At 35.0% G+C, this 25,134-nt stretch overlaps 1 protein-coding gene across 1 annotated transcript in view; it reads right to left on the bottom strand.

The window, feature by feature from the left end:
* The window catches only part of LOC126756024 (intermembrane lipid transfer protein Vps13), a 30,575-nt gene that overhangs the window by 5,075 nt on the left and 366 nt on the right, over positions 1 to 25,134 (bottom strand). The window contains exons 2-29 of the mRNA XM_050468814.1: positions 24,784 to 25,092; positions 13,274 to 13,360; positions 11,645 to 11,842; positions 11,222 to 11,581; positions 10,934 to 11,155; positions 10,729 to 10,865; positions 10,414 to 10,648; positions 10,068 to 10,344; positions 8,595 to 9,174; positions 7,837 to 8,534; positions 7,089 to 7,731; positions 6,858 to 7,013; positions 6,445 to 6,793; positions 6,243 to 6,388; positions 5,079 to 5,376; positions 4,720 to 5,007; positions 4,422 to 4,577; positions 3,820 to 4,350; positions 2,824 to 3,644; positions 2,592 to 2,750; positions 2,368 to 2,526; positions 1,880 to 2,308; positions 1,675 to 1,802; positions 1,316 to 1,607; positions 1,104 to 1,241; positions 891 to 1,031; positions 522 to 820; positions 244 to 464 (exon numbers count right to left, since the gene is read on the bottom strand). Coding sequence (XP_050324771.1) covers positions 244 to 464; positions 522 to 820; positions 891 to 1,031; positions 1,104 to 1,241; positions 1,316 to 1,607; positions 1,675 to 1,802; positions 1,880 to 2,308; positions 2,368 to 2,526; positions 2,592 to 2,750; positions 2,824 to 3,644; positions 3,820 to 4,350; positions 4,422 to 4,577; positions 4,720 to 5,007; positions 5,079 to 5,376; positions 6,243 to 6,388; positions 6,445 to 6,793; positions 6,858 to 7,013; positions 7,089 to 7,731; positions 7,837 to 8,534; positions 8,595 to 9,174; positions 10,068 to 10,344; positions 10,414 to 10,648; positions 10,729 to 10,865; positions 10,934 to 11,155; positions 11,222 to 11,581; positions 11,645 to 11,842; positions 13,274 to 13,360; positions 24,784 to 24,883 — 8,248 coding nt within the window. The 5' untranslated portion in view covers positions 24,884 to 25,092. The remainder of the gene's footprint in view (positions 1 to 243; positions 465 to 521; positions 821 to 890; positions 1,032 to 1,103; positions 1,242 to 1,315; positions 1,608 to 1,674; positions 1,803 to 1,879; positions 2,309 to 2,367; positions 2,527 to 2,591; positions 2,751 to 2,823; positions 3,645 to 3,819; positions 4,351 to 4,421; positions 4,578 to 4,719; positions 5,008 to 5,078; positions 5,377 to 6,242; positions 6,389 to 6,444; positions 6,794 to 6,857; positions 7,014 to 7,088; positions 7,732 to 7,836; positions 8,535 to 8,594; positions 9,175 to 10,067; positions 10,345 to 10,413; positions 10,649 to 10,728; positions 10,866 to 10,933; positions 11,156 to 11,221; positions 11,582 to 11,644; positions 11,843 to 13,273; positions 13,361 to 24,783; positions 25,093 to 25,134) is intronic.

Genomic DNA, 25,134 nt, shown 5'->3' with positions numbered 1-25,134 from the left:
ATTGTAAAAATGACAACGCACTACTGCGGTGTACTGATTTAAGCAGCTGCTGTAGACAAACTGGTTGACAGATCGGGTTCATATTTGGCTTAGTAATTAAGAGTAGTCAATTTCGGCTGCTTTTTTGTCACAATATATGTACACAAATATTTAAGTTAAATTCTTCAACCACTCGCACAAGAGTTCAATAAAAATTACACACATAAACTTTATCGGTATAACACCAACATTTTGTACACTTACCTGAACTTGCTATGCCCATATACAAGATGGTCGTGTTAATCGCATTGTTTATCAATGAAAAGCCAATACCATGGATGCGTACTTCAACCGACTGTGTTATCTTCTGTATAGTGCCGCTGCCTTCTAGCTTTTTAGCAATACCAACATCTTTAGTAAAGAGCAAAACACGCTGCAAACCGTCCAAAAACGTAACCCAATAAGCAGTCGAACCGTCGCTGATTCTACAAGCATAACAAAATATTTTAAAAAGTTATTACGAAAAATCAAGCAACACTTACTTCATTTCACCGATTTGATCGCGTCTCAAATCAGTCTCGGCTTTAGTTTTACTCTTGTCATTAATCGTTTCGCCAAAGTCAAAGACAATGCTATTCTCGCCCGATGGATGTGACCAAGCGTGCAGCAATTTAGTTAACGGTTTCACAACCACATTATCTTTAACATCTTTCTCTTGATACACAATTGGTAAGTTCGTGTGATTAATGATTAAGCCGGGTGCATCGCCGGGATTAAACTCATTAAATATGATATAAACACCACCTTCAGTGGCTTGCACATCAACATTAATGCCACCGTACTGAAAGACATTGGTAAAGAAGCGAGATTTATATTAATGTGAAATTTGTTTCGGAAACGCCAGTAAGTACCTTATTGCCCGGCAGTTTAAGCAACGTACATTGCGCCTCGGAGTACTTGAAAGCCGGTGTACATTGACCGAGTACGCGTGCGATAAGCATTAAATCGGAATCGTCTTTGGGCCAAAGTGGTGTGCAAGAGTTGGGTAACACCTGCAATAGAGGTGGGTGGGTAAAGAAAATTATGCACAATTAACATAACAATTAATTTTAATGCACACATACCGTTATCCATGGGTCACCCGGTCTACTTTGCTCTTGTAGGTCTATTTCGAAATAGCACTTATTACTTGCAATATAAAATGGTATGAATGTGATCATTTTCGTAAGCGAATTATAGGTTAAATGATTGTGTACGCCAATCTGGAAGAGAGAAACAAAAAACATTTTGGCACCGTTAAATAAGCGCATTTGCTAAAAGTTTAGTTTGAACTCACTTGATATGGTGTGTCTTTGGATTTGCAAGTAACAGCACCCATTGAACCGGCAACGTCCAGCGGTATTTTATTACTCCATTCACCGTTATCGACACGTATTGTGGCAGCTTTCTTGTCAAAGAAGAATTTCTCACGGAAAGAGAACAAAATCGGACCATTATATTCTGGTGGATGATAGAGTACATCAACTGTTTCCGCATCAGTTTTATAGCTAAGCATCAAGCCGGTTTTGTTGATCATCCAGAACGGGCTGTATAGTGATATCTGCAAAGCGCCACGGCGATCTTCAAAACTGAATTATAATAAATATATATTGAGTTTAATAACATTAGTTTATGCTGACAAAGAATAAACATTACCGAACGCATAAATCCATATCCATTTTCGCCTCCGAGTCGTAGGAACTAAAGCGCCAGGTAGCCATATCATTGTGATCCTCAGATATTTCGGTGGTGCAAGACCAATCCTTCTCCAAGTATTGGATTAGCTGTAGAAAACATTATTTGTCATAAGAAAAATTATATAAAATCATACGAAAGACAATATAACTCGACAAAAACCCACCCGCACAACAAGAAAACTGCGATTTTCACGCGATTTGCCACTTAATTTCACCGTTGGCAAATGCAGCACGTCACCCGGTGCCACCTCTTTCTCACCATAATCCAACATATCTTCCTTGACCGCACTCGTTGCACTCTTTTCAACATTCTCACTTTCAGCGCTGCGTACACTGCAACCGGCTACCGAAACACTAATACTAATAGGCAATGCATTGCAGAGATATACCGGTGGGCGCAAATGCAGCGTATAATAGGCGCTTAGTATGGTATATTTGTCACTGTGCTCGTGGAAGATCTCGGTTTTAACACGTTTCACATTAATATAGAATGTCTCGAAAGTGTCCAAAGGATCACATTGCAATTGCCTTGAATAATCAAGATCAGTGGGACAATCATTCCATTTGATGCCTTGCACAGACATGTTGTAGCCCTTGAGTAGAAAAATTATAACATTATATGGAAGAAAACAGAACTCAAAAGTGAGCTAACCTCCAAACTGAAATGCAATTCCTTAATATCTGCGTAAATAGCGTGCAGCGGCACATGGAAGACTTGTCCGGGCGACACCTTGCCTACCAAAATTTTTTCTCTGCCCGCACCTTGTTTATAACGATGTATAAGCAGAGTAGTGGTGAAGTGATTGTGTACCTAGAAGGCAATAAAAAGTTCATTATATAATTATTTGTCACTGAAGTAAACGAATTTATACACACTTTGACCACGCCGTGTATATTGATTTTTGTGGTGCCATACTCGGAGCGCACCTCCGACACTATACCCCATGGATCTTGATTCGAGCCGCGATATAGGGGGAAATAGCGTTGATCCGATTTGGATACGGGCAGCACAACCTCTTTATCGATGCCGCCCACCTGCAGATAAAGTAATTAACACAAATAATTATTACAATTCTTTATATACAGCACTTCACTACTTCGAATTTACCTGCACATATAAGTTATATTCTTCATCTTCTTCGTTGGTGATCGTAGACAAATCTTTGGTTTGCAAATAGGCGCGTCCGCCGGGCGAAATCGTGCAATCCTTTACCTGATCTGGTGAAAAGTTTGCATCCGCATCCTCAGCAGCGAATACTAAGGAACTATTCAAGTTAGTACCCACCGTTGCTTTGGGCGAGTGACATTCGTGCAGCGTAAATATGCCGCGTCTAAAGTTTATGGAAATATCGAAGCCAGTATCGTTTTCCACGACGTAAGGTGCTACCACTTCGGGTTTGGTAAGACCCTCAATTTGTATGGCCTGTGAGAAGGCCTCACCCAGCACACTTAAAAGATCTAAGCATGACTTGGTAACTGTAAATTGCAGATCCTCATCTGAATGTATGGCGATTTGAGTTACTTTGCCCAACTCTTCTTCTTCATCTTGCTCCTCTTCGTTATCGTTTTCGTTCTTCTGATTTATTATATCCACTTTGTAGGTTAGTTCCCAAGGCAGATACTCTTGTTCACCATTGCGATTGATGTGTTCATTCATTTCAATTATGGGCTCCCATACTGCTAACGACTCATTGTAATAGTTGGTGCTCAATGTAAGTGAGCCGCGTATTTTTAGATCATCACTCCAATCACTTATAATCGCATTCAAGCGCGTATCAACCGTTATCAGCGGCTTCGTATAGTAACCGATACCCGTTTCGATGACAATTGTGATATTAGGAACTTCAACGACACATCTTTCAGTTTTGCGCCTTTGTGTTTCCGTTGTTATGTGACTTTCGATATACTCCAGCGCCTCAACAGCACGGTCTAAGGAACGAAAAATAAGAATAATATTAAATAACAGTAAATTTAATACAAAGCAAGAAAAAATGTTAACTTCTATTGCATCGAATCTACATATAATACCATTCAAGGATAAAAAAGTTTTCTTGTATGAAAATTGTTGTTGATAATGTTCAGGATACAAATATAGTGAACCTACCAGCTCTCAGGAACCAATAGCGTTTCTCTTGTAGTCGTTCTTCCAACCACAATTGTTTGTAATTAGTCTCCAGCCTCTGATTCGTCTCCTTCTGTGCATTATCGGCGCTTATACTGCGCATAGCTTTATTCAACAGTTCGATGGTGGCTGGTGAGACATTCAACATAATCTCACTCAGCTTCAAGCTAACATGTAAGCCCTCCTCTTCCGGCGTGGAGCCGTGCAAACTTATCATACATGGATGTAATATGTAATGCCGTGTCGCTTCACGGCGCTCGGGCATAAATGAACACATGTACATTTTTAACGAATCGATTTGACCATTGATATTCTGCCTTTCGCCAATAGCGCGATAATTGAGCTGCGCCTGCACATTGAATATAATAGCATTGGAGTTCATATCGTCCAGATTTTCCACTAAGATTATGTCCGGTTCTTCGATATGTAGAATTAAATTCATTTTTTTATTATTAGCAGCGGTGCTCTGGGCGGAGGCGGCACTCGACGCTGCTTTTAGCGTGGATGTTGAGGCTGTAAATTATTAAAAAAATGCGTATGAAATTGTTTCGGCTAGGAAACTGTGCTTTTTATGTGGATTTTACCTATATTTGTTGTAACAGGAGTAGTTGGGGATTTTAGTTCTGGTTTTTTAATCATATTTACGGCTTCGGTATCTTCGGGTAGTTTAAAGAAATCGGCTAATTTCAAAAGGTAGTCAACGCATAAAATCAAATCAAAACTGCTGACGCGCACCTCGGCTGTGAAGAAAGAAGAAGAAGAAAGAGAAGAAGAGCAGTTATTTTGTTAACCAGCACATATTTGTCAATAATAATCGCCATTTTTATACCAACAAATAACATTATGATTGAAATATATATATATATACATATATTTGCTTACCAAAAATATCATCCTCCTTTATGCTGGCCGTTAAGTCCAACATATAATTCAGCTCGGTCTTGCAAGCATCTATCATATCGGCTGTTGGTTCGGTTTGCTTATGCAATTGACTTTCATTCCAATCTTTGCGACATAGATATTTCTTAATTGGACTTTGATTTGATTTTCGTGTATCATCGATTTGTATATTGCATAGCACAATGGAGGTATTAAGCGTGCCATTCACTAATTTGTTGCCCTTCAGTGAGAGAAAGTATAAGCCGAAACGTGCTAAGCCCTCTTCGTTGTCTGTGTACAGAAAAAAAGTTCGAAAATGATATATATTTAATATTATATAATATTTATGTCAGCACACTTACTCAAAAGCAAGTTGATAACGACTCCATCAAACAGAAAACTGAACTTCATTTGCACATGCACCGTGCTTTTTTGTGGCGTATTAGTGGCACTTATGACAGCCGACACTTTACGTTTAGCTGTGCTGCTGCCAGTTGCTGATTCCACATCCCCTTTAGAGTCCTGTGCACGTAAATCCGGCGATTTTGGTGTTTGCGGACGTTCGGGTTCCTCGACGGGTGGAAATTCGTCTGCGCCTTCACTCAAATTACGATTCAATATTGCCATTATAACAGCGTAATCTTCCATAAATAGATTAAACTGTATTTTTATGCAAAAAATATATATTTTAATTATTTAATTTAATTTTTATTTAATAAAACAATAAATAAAAGTTAACTTCTGCTGCACCGAAGCTTTAATACCCTTCGCAGCGCCATTTTTTATAACATTAAAGGGTATAAAAAGAACTTTATCTTGATTTTTTTCGATAAGTTAAATGTCAGTTATTTGCTTTAGTAGTCCGATCGAAATAATAGTTCAATAGTTCTATATGTATGGCAGCTATACGCTATAGTGATCCTCTCCGAACAATATGTTCGGAATTTGTAGCGTTGCTATATGCTACAATAGTCTGATGTAAGAGATTCCAACAAGTGAGCAGCTTTTTAGGGAGAATTTCAGATCGATATCGCAAAAAGTAAAGGACTAGTTAGCGTATATATAGACAGACATAGCTAAATCGACTCAGCTCGTTGTTGTTGTTGTTGTCGTAACGGGTACCTAATTCCCATTGGGATAGTAAGGATTAGATAAGTTGTCGTCTACGTGATCCAACAGTAGGCCCAGGAAACGTGCTGTTTCGATGGGGTCGGACCAAAGGGAGGAGGTGGTCAGATGAGTAGGGTTGGCAGGGCATGCAAAGAGGTGGCCAGTGTCATGCGAGGACTCATTGCACGCTAGACATACATTAAATATGTCAGGGTCTATTCTGGATAAGTAGGAGTTTAACCTGCTACAGCATCCAAAACGAAACTGCGTAAGGGTCACTCTCGTTTCTTGTCTCTGACTCTGCTCGTCATGCTGATCATTTATATAAACGTTTTATAGGACATCCGACATTCTCATCTGGATGTTAAAAACTTCATGGCAAACTTAAAATACACCGTTCAGCGTATAAATATTACCTCAATGGATTTCAAATGTCCCGAAATATCCATTTCCGGCACCTCTTTGTACCAAGTGCTGGATAAGTTGCGTTTAACGATTAAAGCACAACTAACTGGATCCAAAATATTCAAATGCGACTTGATGCCGTAAGCCATATCAACAGCTATAATAAGAAACAGTTATAATTGTGTACACTACATTTACGCATACAAAACTTACTATCGACTGACGATCTGCGACCCTGATCTAATAGAATGGCAGCCTTTGCCAAACGCATATTTTTTAGCTCCAATTTAATTTCATCGAGCACAGCACGTCGACTGTCGCTTGGTACATCAACTTCGGTTGTGATATTATTTAATGAGAGAAAGCCAAGATCAAGCACGATTGCATTGAAACTTTGCGAGTCCATCGGTACAATAATAACGGGTGCTTTAACTTTGATATCAAGCTTCATGCGCGATGCAGTTTCATAGGCCACCATAGCGTTTTGTTTAGCGGCATCTGCAGCGGCGGCACTGGCTTGAGCAAGCGCCGCTTGAGCAGCTTGGAAATTATTAAGGAAGCTCTGAAAGAAAATAAAAATAAGTAATTTTAATCCAGCAGCGAATATAGCGGTAAACAGCACATACCAAAACGCCGGTGACAAACCAGTTGAGGAAGACGATCTTCATACCGCCAATTGACACGGTTATGCGCATATCATCCGAATTGTAGTTGGAGGTTTCGTCTAAATTAAACTTGATGACCTGACACTCGAGCGCATTATCGCCAACGATGGAAAGAATCTGCGGCAATAAAACAATTAAATAAATTTATGAAAAATTTAGTTTTTTTGACTTTTGCACTAATAAAAAACTTACACCACTATGCTTCGTCAATGGATTCAAATCTGTGACTACGATATCCTTCAAGCGCAGGTTCAACTCCGTGTACGACGACTTCAAAATTACGTTTGCATCAAAATGTTGCACTTGCATTGAAGCCAAAGGCCGTTTGTGACATGTCAGCAGCAACGACACTTGTTCCAATTTCGCCTTTACGTGAACTTGTATACTGTCCACCACCTTTCCTTGACGTGGCCGGTTTTTAGCAGGCGCCAACGCAGTTAGCACATCGTCTTCCCCCTCCTCGGCAATAACAGCAAGTTTACTGAGGATTCCGGTATCACCAGCATTGCCCACCCGATCTTTGGGTGTGTTATCGGCGGATGTCGACGTCTTGAGTACAGTATCCAATTTACGTTGTATGGAATCGGCTAGTTCTAGTAATTGCAATAATACTTCTTGATGTAGAGTTATATTCAAAGTAGAAAAGTTAATGTTGATCAATTGCTCTGTGGCATTATATTTGGTAAAGAATTCGGGAGATGTGCGTTGTGCCATTACATAAGAGACGGTTAGCAAATATTGGAGCTCTTTAGAAAATCTCGGCGTATCGATAATATTCAACTGATATTGAGCACTTTCGGCGGTACCATGACGTTTTAAGTTGACAGCGCCCAAACTGAAAGATTGAAGAGAGAGTAGAGACAATTTATTGAATTTATTCTTCATTGCATTTTGGAGAGTGTTTAATTAAAATCAACTTTTTGAAACAGCCACTACTTACTTAGCTTCCACCACCATTTCGTAGGTGCGTTGGTACATTTTCACGCCCAGTTCAAGCACATGGAACGACAATATGGTTTCAACAGCACAAGTCGTTGAGGTGCAACTCTCAATTTTATCCAGCACAATGTCATTCGGCATTTCTTCCACAGGTGTACCGAAAGCATTCGAATCTTGCGGTGATTCCGCCGTTGAGTCTATCGGCGATTCGGTCGTTTCAGTTTTACCCTCACTTAAATGCGGCTCTTTAATGGGCACAGATTTATTGAGAGCAACGGTAAATTCTTTTAATGTAAATATCAATTCTAAATTCGTATATTGTACAATCTCCGCAGAAAGATCGACTTTCTCTGCCTTCTTCTTCGCCTTTTTCTCTTGTGTCAAGAAACTTGCCAATGATAATTTCGAGGAGGCTGTGCTTATAGCCCTCGTAATGGATGATGGTTGTGCTGTTTCACCCTCCGGCAATGGTATGCTTGTGGCCACGCGTAAAGCATCGAACATGCGATCTTCGGTTATATTCAATGCAATCGAAGGTAACTCAATTTCGATTTTCATCTTCGGCAAACGGGGATCATCGTCGACGGCGCATAAGCACACATTGCATAGCACGGATGTTGGACGTAGTATATGCATATCAGATTGTACAGCTGAGGCTAGCGTATTCTCCCAATCTTCACCGGGCCTAGCCACAACCATCTATAAGTGAAAGCTTAGAGTAATATGCCGAATAAATAAAATTTAAAAGTTAAAACCAACCTGTATGTCAGCAATGCTAACTTGTATTTGATCGTAGGCACGTTCCAATACGCTAGATATCGAGACTTTGGTGTCTTCCAGCATATCGATCAGGTCGGTCGACGAAACATTGTGCGGTTTCGACGAAACGATGAACTTACCCAATGTTATAACAATTAGTGAATTATCATTACAATTCGGATTGTATTTGCCATTGCTCGGTACAATGATAATGTTGGGCATAAATTGTATATCTATCTCCAGCACAGATTTCGAGTCGATCATGTATTGTAGACCAGTGGCTGAGCGCTCTTTGAAGTTGGCCATGCGTTCAGTGGCGGCAAACTCCAATTCGGATAAATTCGCTTTGGGCGGTGTAAATACCTTTGCTAGTCGTATAATCGTGTCGGCATCATAGACGACTTGCAATGGACGCGCCGACACCCGAATACGTTGATCGCACTTCTTGTCGAGCGGATTGGTCTCGAAGAATACGTCAAGTAGATTTAATTCATCGGTTGTTTTCGATTCGATCAAAACAGGTGCTACGTTATCTTGGTGCAAGCCCAATAACTTGATTTCGTGCATGCCCACAGTGACGCTGGAAAATTAAGAATATTAAAAATATAATAGTATATATTTATACCCTGCACAGCATATATGAAGTTGGACAAAAAATTTTAAAGGTGCAGGAAATGTCGGAGGCCCTTTAACATTTATATATAAATGATCAGCATGACGAGCTGAGTCGATTTAGGCATTTTCGCAAACAAGTCACTCAATTTATGAGATATAGATCAGAGATTTTGCACACGTTCTTTTCTCCTCAAGAAGCTGCTGACTGTTCGCAACCACCGATATCCGATTACTATAGCATATAGCCGCCATACAAACTTGACGATCAAAATCACTTTCTTGCATGGAAATCTTTTTTATTTGACAAGATATCTTCAAGATATTTGGCATGGCTAATTGCCCAAGGCAACGGTATAATATCCGCAGATATTTTTCAGATCGAACCACTGTAGCATATAGCTCCCATAAGAACTGACCGATCAAAAACGAATACTTGTATAAGAAAGCTTTGTAAATGAAAAGATATCTTCAAGATATTTGGCATGGCTAATTGCCCAAGGCAACGGTATAATATCCGAAGAAATTTTTCATATCGGACTACTATAGTATATAGTTCCCATAAGAACTAATCGATCAAAATCGAGTCCTTGTATGGGAAGCTTTTGTATTTGAAGAGATATCTTCACGAAATTTTACATGGATAATTTTCTAAGGTAACGGCATAGTCTCCGAAGAAATTGTTTACATCGGACCACTATATCATGAATGTAGCTCTCATAAGGACTGATCGATTACAATCGAGTCCTTTTATGAAAAATTTTGTATTTGTGAAGGGTATTATAGCTTCGGTGCAACCAACATTAACGGTTTTTCTTCTTTGCAATTAATATATGCTAAAAAATATATAGATCAACTTACCTTAAGGCATTGCCACCGGGACGTTGTGTTAAGTTGCAAGTTGTCATCGAGAAGTTCAAAAGCATAAGCGTTTTAAGTTGCTCCAAAGTGAAGCTTTCTCTACCAACCACTTCGCTATCATCATAGAGGCCCACTTCCAGTGCTAACAATTTAAATTGCATTTTTATTGCCTCATATTGCACGGGCATATCGGGCGGCGGCGTGCCCTCTTGATAGCCGATCGCATCGTACAGCTTCGACTTTTCGTCTGGTGTCATTGCAGCTTCCAGTTTTTTAACTGTGATGTAATAAATACAAATATTTTATTTATAAAAAATAATAAATTCATAAATAGATGGTACTATACCAATATCGTTGGATTCGCCATCTTCCGTTTTTTGACCACCACCAAACCAGCCGCCAAACCAACCGCTCTTTTGGGATTGTCGCGTTTCTTCATCCTTGCGTATTTTATCTACTTCGATTTGTACACGCTTACGTATCAAGACCAAATTAAAAAGATCTAACTTCTGTTCTAGCAAGGTGCAGGTTTCAGTGAGGCTGGCGGGTGGCTTTTTAGATAGTTCCTTTTCTTTGAAACTCTGTGAAGAGAAAATAGAAAGGTTTGGGAACGTCTTATAGCATATTTCTCGCCATCAAACATATCAATAACTATTTTCACCTCCGCATATGTATTGCATAATTGTCGATGCTCTTTAATGTGCTCCCAAGTCCATTCCCTATTGCGCTTCTTGATGTCTTCCTCTAAAATGCAATTTATGGCGAACTTCCACCATTCGCGGTAGTGTTTCTTATAAGCTGCAAAATAAATTCAAGCGCTTATATTTTATATACAATTTCCAATAATATTCAAAAATCTCACTTACGCGTATTGAACGGTCGATATTTCCTATAGCGCACACCCAATTGCATACGATTCATGGATTCACCCAATTTTATAGCTTCCTGAAATTGTGTGCTCGTTAAGCCGACGCGCAGCTTTTGCATTTCTAAGGCCAAATCGATCTTTGGTATCACGAATGCTGGCGTATCGTATTCGGGATTCATGTTTAACTGTAATTTTCCCATTACCGAAATCGGGCCGACCACTGTCGAAAAGGCAAAGTTATTAAAAAATATTTTTTAAAGTATTATAAATGAGCTTGAGTGCTCACCGTAATTGTAATCGTTTGGCGCCGAATCTTTTTGTGCAATATTTTTGCGGAACACTTCAGCCAACTCCTCTTTGGATAGCGCCGAGTACATATTTGTTCTGCAGTTCATGTATGCAGACAAAGAGTCGAGATTGGCGATTTTGAAGACACGACTGACTTGCTGGGTTAGGTAGCATTTTTCCCAGTTCTCGTCTGTGGTATACAGCTCTAGATCATGTAGAGTCACACCGAGTGCGAAATTTTCACCCGTCGTTGATGCGTCTTCGTAACGTATATGTATATTCGATATTTTCACTTGTAGGTTGTTGACAATTTGTGCCGTTAACTTCTCGGAGAAAGTGGCATCCGGTTTGGCTTCATCTGGAAAAAAAATAATTGTTGCTTTAAAACACTATTTTTTAACTCAAATCATGATTTACATACTTTTCATCAATTCCTTTTTGTGTGCCTCCTCCAACGCTTTGAGCGCCGCTTGCTTTACTTGCAATTCATATTTTTCCTCTTTCTCAGCATCGTATTGTACAGTCTGTTTGGGTGCCACAAGCATATATAGATCTTCGATCTGTGCGATCACCGGTTGACTGTAGAGATTCTTCCATGGTATTTTTAAGACCAGCTTACCTGTGTGAATAAGTTAGTTATTGGGTTATTAAACGACAATAAAATTCATTTCCTTTAATATTACCGCCAGTATTAAGTAGTTTGGCTACTTTTAATCAAATTAATCGTTTTATAGAGGGTTAATATGATTTCTTAAAAATTTATTTTCATACCGAAAAAATATGTCTAATTTATTACCCTCCTTATTGTTAAATAGGTAAATATAAATAGAAATTTTCACACACAAGTTAAACTGATAATTGCGCATAAATATTACTACAAATAATTACACTATGCTACAAAATCTGCAAAATGAAAGTAATTTATTATGTGGTGGGTAGACCAAATCTAATTGCAGAAATCTTTTTTTTAGTTTTCAACATCGGTAAGAACGTTGATATCTTTGATTTTGTTTCGGTTTGAAAAATTTGAAAAATCATGTATTAAGGGGTCAGTAGGGTAATCTTTTTTTCAAATTTTTTTTTTTTTTGAATTTTCTGTTTCCTTATACCTTTAGAATTAATGTAGAAACCCACTTTACCATTGGAAGCTTTCGAAAAAGGCCCACAAATAATAATATCGCTCGACGTTCGGAACGCTCGGAGTGCACACCACAAACTTTAAACGCGTTTGTCTCAAAACACACTTTTTTAAACTGACGGACATGATTCCGGTCGAGCTACTCAACCGATTTGCTTATTTTTTTTAATGTTCACAAAACGCCTGGCCATCGTCCCTATATTTTTTATAATTTATTGACAAAATTATGACAAAATTTATGTAAAAAACATGGGAAAAAATTAAGAAAAAAAAGGTTAATTACTTTTTTATTTATCAACATTTTTTCATGATTCTAGTAGGGGCGATAACCATTGAGGTACTTTTTGAAAAGAAATTGGGTTTTTGTGTTTCAGATGATCCAAACATGAGAAATCGTGTCAGCCAGAAAAAATGCATCTCATTCACCCAGCCATTTCTCCGACAGATGTCATGAAAAAATTCCGAAAAAAAATGTTTATACACTCCACGATATATTTTTTTGTTTTTTTTTACATTTTGCTAATGTACCTCATAATTTGTGTAAAAAGTTCTATTGTATATAAAAAATTTCTATGAAAAAAAAAATGTCAAAAAACAGGCCAGATTACCCTACTGACCCCTTAAACTGAATTATGGATAAAACTTCAACTATACTAAAACTGGCATAGGAATACTTTTTTGCAACATAATAACCCTCGGCAAACAATAGATACTTTAACCTCTTATTTGAAAGTGTTCACATACTAAATCGTACCTTTTTCTAAGTAGTAAAACAGTTTTTACTTAAAAAATTGTATCAGAATGTTTACAACAAAAAATTTGCCTCATTTTTATTATAAATATAATTTTTCTCAACGAATTTTAATGCGATTCCGCCAAATCACATATTACTTGAAATATATTTTTACTTACCCAGGAAACCATAGACGAGCTGCACTGGCAAATCGACCTCATCGAGGGCATTTTCTTTAACCTTTAGATTATGAAGAACTACATCGCCTGCAATGAGAAAAAAAATAAATATTAAGTAAAAAGTAAAGTAAAAGTAATACATAGTCTAAAAATAATTTTAAAAAAATTATATATATGTAGTAAATAAACAAGTAAGAAGTTAAGTTCGCGTGTAACTGAACATTTTATACTCTTACAACATACAAAGAATCAAAGCCAGGGAAATACTTTAAGGTGCAAAACGTCAACCAGCGGATCGGAATCTAAGCAATTATATAGATTCGTAACCACGCAAACCTTACCACTTAAAATTGTCAAATATTGTGCATATTTGATTACATTTGATAGCGGTACATTTTGCGGTATAGAAATTTTTTATTTAGAAATAAGTTAATGACATGTTATTAATCCAAAATATTAAAAATTAAAAAAAAAACACATTCAGCTATAGATAAATCAATTGAAAGATAGTGAGCTTTACAAAATGAGCTCGAAATGTAAGAGACTGACATGCGATGAAAAAATTATATTTTTTATTTTTTTAATTTAATTTAATTTACACTATATTTGAAATTAATATTTTACTTAATTTTTTTTAATTGAAACACGAAGTTTAGTAGATGTATCACCTTAAAAACAATAAAATCGGCCGCTTTTATATAAGCACAGAAAAGCTAATTTGTGTTTTACGCATTAAACGTAATAAATTAAAAACTGTAATTATAATTAAATAATATAATTTCGTTTACTAAAAACATAAAAAAAAACAAAATTTAACACAATTGAACACAATCCCGAATGATCGAAAAAGTCCGAAAAAAAATTTAAGAAAGTATAGTGGTAAGGTTTGCGTGGCCACGAGTGTATACATATCACCGCCATATTCGACAAAAGGTTTATCAGAAAAACGAAAATCATTATACACATATAGCATAGTATATGGAATTTTATCTATTTTTGGAAATACTAATAAAATGTCCCCTAAGGTTTATTAAGGCACTTCACATACAATCCTCACCCATATGGAGTAAAGTCACTTGGATGTTCGAAAATGCTGATATTAGTTATATGGGGGCTAAGTTAAGTTTTCGCCCAATATTATCCATTTAGGCACAACGATACATTGTTATTAGTAACAAATCCTCTCGCATTTTCGTTGAGATAACTCACATGACAGTCGATATATGCGATGATATAAAATCACCTAGAAGTTCAAAAAATCTATGTATGATATTTATGGGGGCTAAGGAAAATGTTAACCCGATTCAACCCATTTGTAACACACATACATACTAATATCAGGATAAAAGTCAACCATAGGTACCGGGGTCCAAATATTCGGTACCAAGAGGCTTGAACAGTTTTTATTGGATTTGGACAACTTTTAGACATAAGGTGGCAATATTTATTATGAAAATAAATTATGGTACGGTTTTATGGTTTCGGTTTAACAATAGAAAGCAAAATGATGATAAAAATCACAAATTAGAAACTTGAGTGACTATTTTTGGGTTTAAAAAACAAAATTTTGTTTAACAGTGTCAAAAAAATGTTTTGAATATATCATTTGTATATTTGTATTTACATATGCCATGTCTACCGATTCGGTAGTTAGTGTCGTTATCAAAATAAGAGTAAGTAAGTAAGACCCATCAATTTCCCATATAGTATACAGACATACAACTTCCATGAGTAGATAATTAGCAATAAATATATTTACACTTGTATTTGTATTGAATATTCATATTTGTATTATATGGCTTAATGTTCAATCGGTTAATTATATAGTTTACAAAAGTATTTATTATAATGCAATGAGTGATTTTTGGTACATACAGCTATCAACTTTTTCGCCTCAAATGACTCATAAACACACATACATATGTACATATAGTCAAACACTTCAGTAAACCTGTTTCTGGTTACAATTTACCTAATTACTCTGTAAAAAATGTGCCGTAATAATGAAACATCTACGGGGGTTTATTCTTAATTAATTTGTGACAGTGCAATTGTCCGTTAATATTCAAATGTCACGCAACACATTTAATTGTATGACAAATATACCTAAATATTTGGAAGTGAATTTGTAATGAGAATCACACACCTGCATGATTGACACGTACAAGGAGGTAAAGGTGGCCAGAAAAAATACGAAGGAATTGCGGTTAATTATTTTTATAAAAACGAGAAAAAAAAACAAGATAAAACGTTAACTTCGGCTGCACCGAAGCTAATATACCCTTCACAGGTGCATTTCTTTTAGTAACTGTGTGTCCAGTTTGTATGGAAGCCATATGCTATAGTAATCCGAACAATTATTACTTCAAGCAGTATGCCATGTCAAATTTCGGGAAGATACCACGTCAAATGCGAAAGTTTTCCATACAAGCCCTTGATTCCGACCATAGTTAACCGATCTGAACAATTTCTTCAGAGATTACATTGTTGCCTTAGAAAATAATCTATGCCAAATTTCGTGAATATATCTTATCAATTGCAAAAGTTTTCCATACCAGCACTAGATTCCAATCGTTCAGTTTGTATGACAGCTATATGTAATAGTAAGCCGATCCGAACAATTTTTTCGAATATCTTAGAAAATAACCTGTTCTAACTTTTGTGAAGATACATTGTCAAACGTGAAAGTTTTCCATACAAGAACTTGATTCCGATATACAGACAGACAGACGGACAGATAGACAGGCGGACATGGTTAAATCGACTCAGCTCAACATACTTATCATTTATATATGTATATACTTTATAGGGTCTCCGACGCTTCCTTCTGGGTGTTACAAACTTCGTGGCAAACTTAATATACCCTGTTCAGGGTATAATTAAACAGTGTAAGTTCTGAAGCTATTTAATTGTAGGATAAAGAAATGTCGTTTTAACCTCTGTAGAGAAAATAAATGTAAAATCGAACATCACGTGTGATAGCAGATTAAGCATGCCACTAAACAGACTTTAGATAGCTGATAACTTTTAATCACTATAAGGCGGGAACCCACTTACAAATAAATCACCAAAATCTGGTCACCTTAAAATCAATGAAAGCAGCATATGTATGTGTATTATAATTCTGTGCTTAGAAATTTAAGTAATTATGCAAATTTTAATAGAAAATTTGTTGAGAGAGCGTTGAAACGTCATAAAAGCCGATGAAGGTGTGAACGCACCTTAAGGGGGTAGTAAGGTTAATTCTAGCGAAAAAAAGCATATTTTCAATAATTTTTTTTAAAGATACAATCAATATTTATTTATTTGTATATAATTATGGCATAATTATATGATATTTAAAGAATATTCTATGAAAGTTTCATAGAAAAATATTAAAAAATGAGCCGGTGACAGAGAATCTTCGCAGACATTCCAAAAAAAAACTGATTCGCGGTGAACCGCATAACTCATGACTGGATCATTTGAAATTAAAAAACCAAATTGATTTGATTAGTTGATAAGTTTCCTCAGGTAACGCTGTCGAGTTTTTTTAAATGATTTTTCAATTTTTTACAACGCTCGGAACTCAAAATACTGATTTTTCACCAAAAAAATCAGAAATTTTGTTGTTTAAAAATAATTCAAAATTAAAAAAAAACTTAACAATTTATGTAAAGAAACACTGTGGAAAATTTCAAAAGGAACGGTTCAGTAGATTTTGAGCTACAGAGTTCACCGGCTTCGAAAAAGTGAAGTGTGAGAAAAACACGTTTAAAGTTTCACAGCCGCTCACAATCAAATCGGAGGGCGGAGACTTACAAGTGTATATCTCCGTCAATTTTGCTTTAATTGCTCTCAAATTTTCACAGAATAATACAAAATTAAACAAATGCAAAAAAATACCTTACTACCCCCTTAATTTATTTTAAAACGAGCTTAGAGAAGTCACAAATACTAGAAAATATATGCCAGCGATAGTATGAGTCTTATTATAATAAATTATATATTATATAAAACAAATCTTCGCATATGTATGTATGTATGTAGAATGATATTTATATGAAACAAGCCAATGCCGGCGAAGGTGTTGATAACGAAACTGTGTCCTAAGGTGCGGTTCAGTGGCATTGTAAACAAACAGTCGATGGTGATGTGAGTGAAAAAATCTGTTTACACTTATACATATGTACATAAGTACATACATTTGTATGTACTCAGATTCGTATTATTTATTGCCTAGAAGTGAGCAATGAGTGTTTACGCAAAGCAAATAAAACGAGGCTAAAGCCCCGACTACTACGACTTCTTGCTTGTCTTAAGTGGAAAATAATACTGAAATTATTTTTCTATTAATAAAAATGCTTTAATTGTTTAAACTGTTGAAAAAACTTCGGCATTCAAGGTTCGGAGAAATTTGGCAAACAATTTACGACAAATACGTCAAAATAGTCAGATGTTTGGAATTTTAATTAGTGTGAAGACAGTTTGCTGGAATTCAATAATGTAATTGTTCAATATGTACACTGTGTAACAAAATTATATGTATATGAGGAGTACTCACATATGTATCTTATGTCGATAATTTTTTTAGTTTCGTATAAAGTTGCTTTAACTGCAGCAAACGTAACTCGATAAAATACTTTATGAATTGACTCAAAAATAAACAGCACTCTACACAAAAATTGTTCCAGCGAATAATGTTGCATATTTCATTGGTAAATTAAACAGGTAAGGAAGCGCTAAGTGTAACCCAACATTAGATATGGCGGCTAAGGCAAATATTGACCCCATTTTGATATAAGAATATATTCTTATTAAAGAAATAGTTTTCCCGAATTTCAATAATATACATATTATACATCTCACAAATTGATCGATGTGTTCGCCAAAAAAGTCAGCCATATGCACTGGAGTCCACAATTATGCAATTTTTTATAGAAAAAATGTCTTGAACAGCTATGTACCGATTTTGACAATTTTTAGACCTGTAATTGCATATCTTAAAGACACTTTTCGCGCAAATTTATACCCCGATATACATATATATACATCCATCGGAGCTTGTTTTGTATAGGGGATGTGAAAGAATCAGATGAAATTTAAAATTGTGTTATATGGGAAGTAGGAATGGTTGTAGCCCGATCAAGCCCAATTTAGTACTGAAACATAAGAATGTCAAGATAATATTACGTACCAAATTTGATCGATATCGCTCGAGTAGATCCTGATATAATGGTTTCCACCTAAGTGTAGGCGGTGCCGCATCCATTCTCTGATTTGGACGCCGGGTCCTTTAAAGCCCTCTCACACCATTTCCCAGGGTGCCATTGGCGTATTTAGTTATTGATTTATAGCACTATTAGCAGTTTCTAACAGAACCGTTATTTGGTGAGTGAACCGGCTTATCATACGATTTCATCCATTTTTACAGGGTCGGTAGGGGTTCTAATAATATTTGCGCTAAATGATTTAGGAGATATATACATTAAACTTATTAGAGAGCGGAATCACAGCCACTTTTTTAAACATTTTTTGCTCACAGGTGCCCCTTCTCTGTGCCACATTACAGTTTTATATATTAATTTAGAACTTAGTTATGCTACTGCATTTAATAAGTTTTTGTGGGAGTGGCAGTAGTCCGATTATGCCCAACTACGAACTCTTCCTCCCTTTTTTGGCAAGGAACACGTGCACCAAGTTTCATTATGATATCTCTATTATCACACAAGTTATAGCTTGCACAGGCAGACGGACAGATAGGCGGAATCAAAAGTTCATTCAAAAATTCAATCATTTAAAATTCATGAAACTAATACTTTACTGCATAGTGTAAATATGAATTCCTCTACCAAATATAGATGCTCAATAAATTTCTAGCGGAATGTATTCACAATGCTGTCATAGGTTAATTGGCGGCACGGCATGGTTCATGCCATAGGTCTCAAATTTATGAGGAGTGTCTGAACGAGAAATTCAATTAATATGAAAAGGTTGACAAACTGACACAAATTGACAAAAGTATACGTAATATCATTACTATAAACTTTAATTGATTTTAAGTTGAGAAATGTTTATACGATTGGGGGTGTAATATTCAAATATTTTAATTTCAACAGAAAATATACATACATACATATGTACATATGTATATTATTTTTTTTTTGTACCATAAAATATTTTTTTAACATTTAATTTTATACAGTAATAATATGCATATAATATATTGATAAAGATCAATTAGAAAGAGATTTGAAGAACCAAATAATTTTCAAAACTATCTAAAATAACTGTGTTTGACCAGTAAGCTGTCAGGACTACGTAATCGGACCTTATTTTATATCCAGCTATAACTTTTGACAGCATTTTTCAAAAATATGTGGAATACAAATACAACTTTTAGCTTATAGTCAGTAAGCATGAACTCAAACAGGTACTCTTTTCCCCAGACGGTAAACAACCTTTTATCTCAATGGGTTTCACATATACAGATGTATAGTATTATACATGTGATATATGGATATATATCAATCATATGTACATATATACATATGTATATATGCAATGTATTGTTGTAGTATTTTTTACGGATAAGAATTTTCTTGAGAGATAATAGACAAAAAACAAAACTATTATACGCTGTAGCAATAGGTAGCAAGAATATAAAAATTAAAATAGAACAACTCCTGCTTATACAAATATAATAATATTATATATAAATATAATAATATATATATAAATAGCATAACAATCAAAATTATTTTCATTTTTTTCTCGTTTATAGATTGTTTTCATATGATTCTTCCTCGGAGTGCACTCGTACATGAACTCGAAAAAGTCTGGTGAGTCGTATATTCCCAGAAAATGACACTTTTCTGACATATTTATATGCCGTAACACTCATTTATGTATATTGTACATAATCTTTATATATAAAAAGTACATGTCACGTTGTTTGTCCGCGATGGACTCCTAAATTACTAAACCAATTTTAGTAAAATTTAGCACACTGTGTCCAGTTCGAATCAACTTAGAAGATGGGATAGTTAAAACAATTCATAAATACTCGTATGAAATACAGTAAAAGCTCTTTTAAATGGACGCCGTATTAAGCGGACATCTCCATTAACCATGCACATTGTTGATGTTTATTAAGTACAATCTATTAAGCGGACAACTCTATTAACTGGACAGAAGCGCTGGTAAAACGACACTGAGGAAGCAGCCTTAAATTCCTTATTTTTCCAATGAAATTTACTTGTATGAACATATTCAAAATTAAACCTCAAGTACAATCCCTTGCATTCTTAAACCGACAAAAACGTTTTAACCTTTATTCGTAAATAAAATTTTCACTGTATTGAATAGTTTTATTATATGAATAATAGTGTAGAATGTATACCACAGCAACGCGTGGCCGGATCCCCTAGTAATTTATATAATAACAAAATGATAACGGAGCAGAACAGTTTCGCTACACCGGAAATATGACGGTGATTTCGTGTGGTAAAAGTGAATTTGCCGGTAAAACTGCCGGTTACATAACGCTGTGGAGAACAGTAAATCAAAACATAAATATATACATTTATATGTACTAATTAAATACTACGTGTGCTAGTTAGAATAGTTAGAATTTGAATAAATACCAATTTATTAATTTGTTCAATAAATAACTATAATTAAAGTATATATTCATAGTTGCATAATTATTCATACATATGTACATACCTATGTATATTAGAGTTACAGAAATATTTTTTACAATTTTACAATATATACTAGACATATGTACATATATGAATATATATACAAGTATATTTATATACCGTGTACATATGTATGTATATTCGTTTATTTCCTTGCATACATAATTTGTTTAATATTATATGTATGCCTATAAATTATCATAATCATATTTATGATTATCTAGCCTTGCTAGAAACACCGGTTGTCGTATACTACATATATGCTCATATACAATCTCTAAAATGTATGCTGATAAACTAGCAGCGGATCGTTTTCTACAAGAAACTAAAAAAAACTGGTTAAAAAAGTCTTTGGAGGTCAATTGCTTTCCAGCTGCGACAAGAATAACGCACAAATACAAACTTACATAAATTAATTAGGCAGCCTAAAAGAGTGTATTTGTTAGAATACACAACAAATATGCGTAAACTCAGCTCAAAACAAGCAAATCAAGAATAAAAGCTCAGCTTTGTTCTATAAAGTCAGATACATACACATATGAACATATATTTAATTAAAGTGAATGAAAAGAGCAATTATTTAGAGAAAAAAAGTAAAGAAGTTTAGGTATACTAATTTTAAAATCATATATGTATTTATCTACATTCATACATTTAGAGGAGCAAAAGACATATGATGTCATACCACAAGATTTTTGCTGAATTTAAGTATACGAGTATACATATGTATGTATATATCATATACTATGTATAAAGATTTATATTTTTATTGTGTGTACATTTTTATACATCTCGTTTTGATTCCAAGTGGTGAAACAAATGCCCATTGAAATATCACCAAATAACTGAAATGCTTTTAATATTACAAATGAACATACATACAAATGTATGTATGTATATACAGGAGAAAACAAATCAACAAGTGGTTTTAGTGAAAAATGGAGAATTACCATAAAAAAATACTCTCAAAAGCGGCCAAATCGAAATTTCACTTTAACCGTTCCCACGACAGTCGGGTCTAAATAACGGGAACGGACACGGATTTTTATCAAACTAAGGACAGTCAACTGGGCACCATTCCTCTAATTTACTTCAGGTATATTTTCTACCGTTACAACAAATTCACTTTAACGGTATTCAATTATTGGCGTAACCACAGCCGAATTTATGTGCAATCCATGACTTTACTCTCAGATTATTTGTTTATATATGTATATGTATGTAGATAGATACTAAATTTGAACTAAAACAAAAAAAGTTTAACTTCGATTGCACCGAAGCTATAATTCACAAATAAAAAGTTTACACACAAGAACTTGATAAGTAATTTCGCATATCCTTGGATAATAAACCATGCCGACTTTCATGAAAATACCTTGTCAAATAAAAAAGTTTTCCATGCAATAACTTGATTTTGATAGTTCAGTTTGTGTTCCGATTCGATGCGATTTTTGAAGGATCTCCAATGTTTCCTTCTGGGTGTAATAAACTTCGTCGTGAAATTATATAACTTTCCCTATCCTAGATAGATAGATAGTATTATGAGGTAATGCACCGCAACATTGTGCCTTTTCCTATATCACATGTCTTCCCAGAGTCCCAGCAGCCTGAATAGTTCCAGGAGTTTGCCGGGCGCGACTGAAGTGATGTGATCCCTGCTGATATAAATGGAATCCAGGGCCTTAGCCTTTTTCCACCGATTGCTGTGCAATCCAGGATTAGGTGTGCTGGTGTTCCCTATCCTATACTAATCGCAAGATTAATTCTTGTTCAATGGTCACACCAGTGTCTAAAAGACAATATTCAGGTATAGGTAAATATAGGTAAATAGCAAAACTGAGTATGTTTTAGAATTATTACACAAGATTGTAATTACACAAATACATACATACTTATATGTTCGAAGTATGCGTATAATTTTTTCATATTCTCAATGTAATACTTATGTACATTTGCAGATGGACTACTTATGTATTTTAAACCGCATAATGTAAAAACGCAACAGGGCCGCCGAAGCCCCATGTTGCGTAGTAATCGAAACGATGTCGTCAGGGACAACAAGTTAATGCAGCTAATGAAAAAAAGCTGAATGAAGCGGTTATCACAAATCCATATCAATACATACATATGTACATTACATGCATATGTAAAGCGTAACCAATTCGAATTGGTTAATTTTTTACATAGTAAATATACGCCAATTGCCAAAGGGCTTTAAGATTATTTTGAATTTATGACATCTTCAGAATGGCCATGATGAAATCCAAAAAAAATAACATATTTTGGGGTGCTACAATTTAGAAATTAAATTTCAACACTTTTTGGGGTTTTATTGTATTGTATATAACAATGCCGCACAATTAATGACATCACTTCGGAGTTAAGTAGTTAAAAAAGGTGGAATAACAAGATGAATGAGAAAATAAACAAAAACGAAAAAGTTCAATGTCAATGTTAAATTATGTTTAATGAATGCGAGCAAATGTGTATATGTACGTATGTATTTATGCATATTTATTCAAACTCAGCTTTATAGGTAATTTTTTCCCGGAAAGGTCATTATTTATTTATTTATAATATGTAAGTAAAAGAAGTTGGGATTTTAAATAGAATTATATATGTATGTTTATATTTATTTTATAAAGAAAGTTGGTGGAATTATACTGAAGTCTATTTGAAATGTCGGTCAACTCAACGCCGGTACTCAGAGCAAGTATTATCAATAGCGAAGTATATAAGCTTGAGACACATTATCAGTTTGTTTTACGCAAGCAATTCGAAAGTATTGTGAGCCAATTCTGCGATTCGTCATAGCAATATGTCTCGATTGATGCAAAACAACAAAACAAATAAATGCAAATAAGTATATGCAAACGAAATATTTGTAAATTATTCGCAGATTGATTTACTTTATTAATATTTAATTTTGAAATTTTTTTATGAAGCATGTTACACGAAATTTGTTGCACCAATTTTTAACATACATATGATGGTAATTTTAAGCTCCCCTTCTACGTGTAAGTAATATTAGAAAACGTGTGAAATTTCGATTTTATAATACGGATATATTGTATAATAATATAAAGGCATAAAATCACTTTATACAACAAATACACACATACAGATGTATGTATATATTTTTACATAAAAAGAATACGGCGATGGAGCATGACTGATTCACCAACCGCATGCAACAGTTGAATATTGCGAAGGCAATTACACAAACAGCAAATCTTCCCTTAGTAGATGGCAACAGCAGCACCCACCCACCCAACAAACATGGTGGTTTGTACTAACACGAATTGTTGTGCGATAATATGTACATAAATACTAGAAGCATACAAACAAATGCAATAGAAATCAACAATAGGAAAACGTGTGGAAAAAAGTATAATACAAATAATTTAGGTCAACAGCATAGAAGCACGAAGAGTCAGCGAAACAGACTGTCAGTGATGATAGGCCTTTAAATATACCTATATTTTTTGTTTGGTTCTACATGAAAATACATATATTTGTTTGACGCTTCACCATAAATAAAACACACAAGTCGTCATACACATCGCTTGTTTTGAAGGATAAGGTCAATGCGGCAGTCCCCAAACAAAAAAGATGATTTAATCATTTGGGGACTAGTCGATGTAAGGCAGATACAAAATGTGAAATTCGCGTGTTTAACGTTAATAAATGTGTTCGATACTGGCTACCTTTATAATACATTTTGAGGGCAACCTACATTTTTGACAATTCCTTACCGTCTTTTAAACATATGGGACTCTTATGTTGTTATGCTAGGTGTGTATTAAATATATATAATAAACTCACCGCCCCAAATTCCTATTTTCAGCTGTTTTTTATCCAAGTTTTCGACATAATCACCTAGTACCTTATTTAGTACATCGGTGACCACTGATTCGAAAACCATATTGTTGCGGCCCCAAGGTTACACAGATGATCTGGTCGTCAAAAATGTATGTGGCAGGGATTAAATTTTAAACAACAGCGCTAATGTTGAACATTAAACTTTTCAAACAATTTTCATAAATCTTTAATAGCACTTTTTATTTATTACAAATTCGGTATGTTTAATTTTATATCCTTATTGATTTTGTCGCAATGATACTGCAACACAACCTAAACGTTGAAAAAATGCACAAGTAATAATATTTTTAAAAT

Source organism: Bactrocera neohumeralis, chromosome 4, assembly GCF_024586455.1.
Source record: "Bactrocera neohumeralis isolate Rockhampton chromosome 4, APGP_CSIRO_Bneo_wtdbg2-racon-allhic-juicebox.fasta_v2, whole genome shotgun sequence".
Lineage (NCBI taxonomy): Eukaryota > Metazoa > Arthropoda > Insecta > Diptera > Tephritidae > Bactrocera > Bactrocera neohumeralis.
This window is presented reverse-complemented; position numbering and strand designations above follow the sequence as displayed.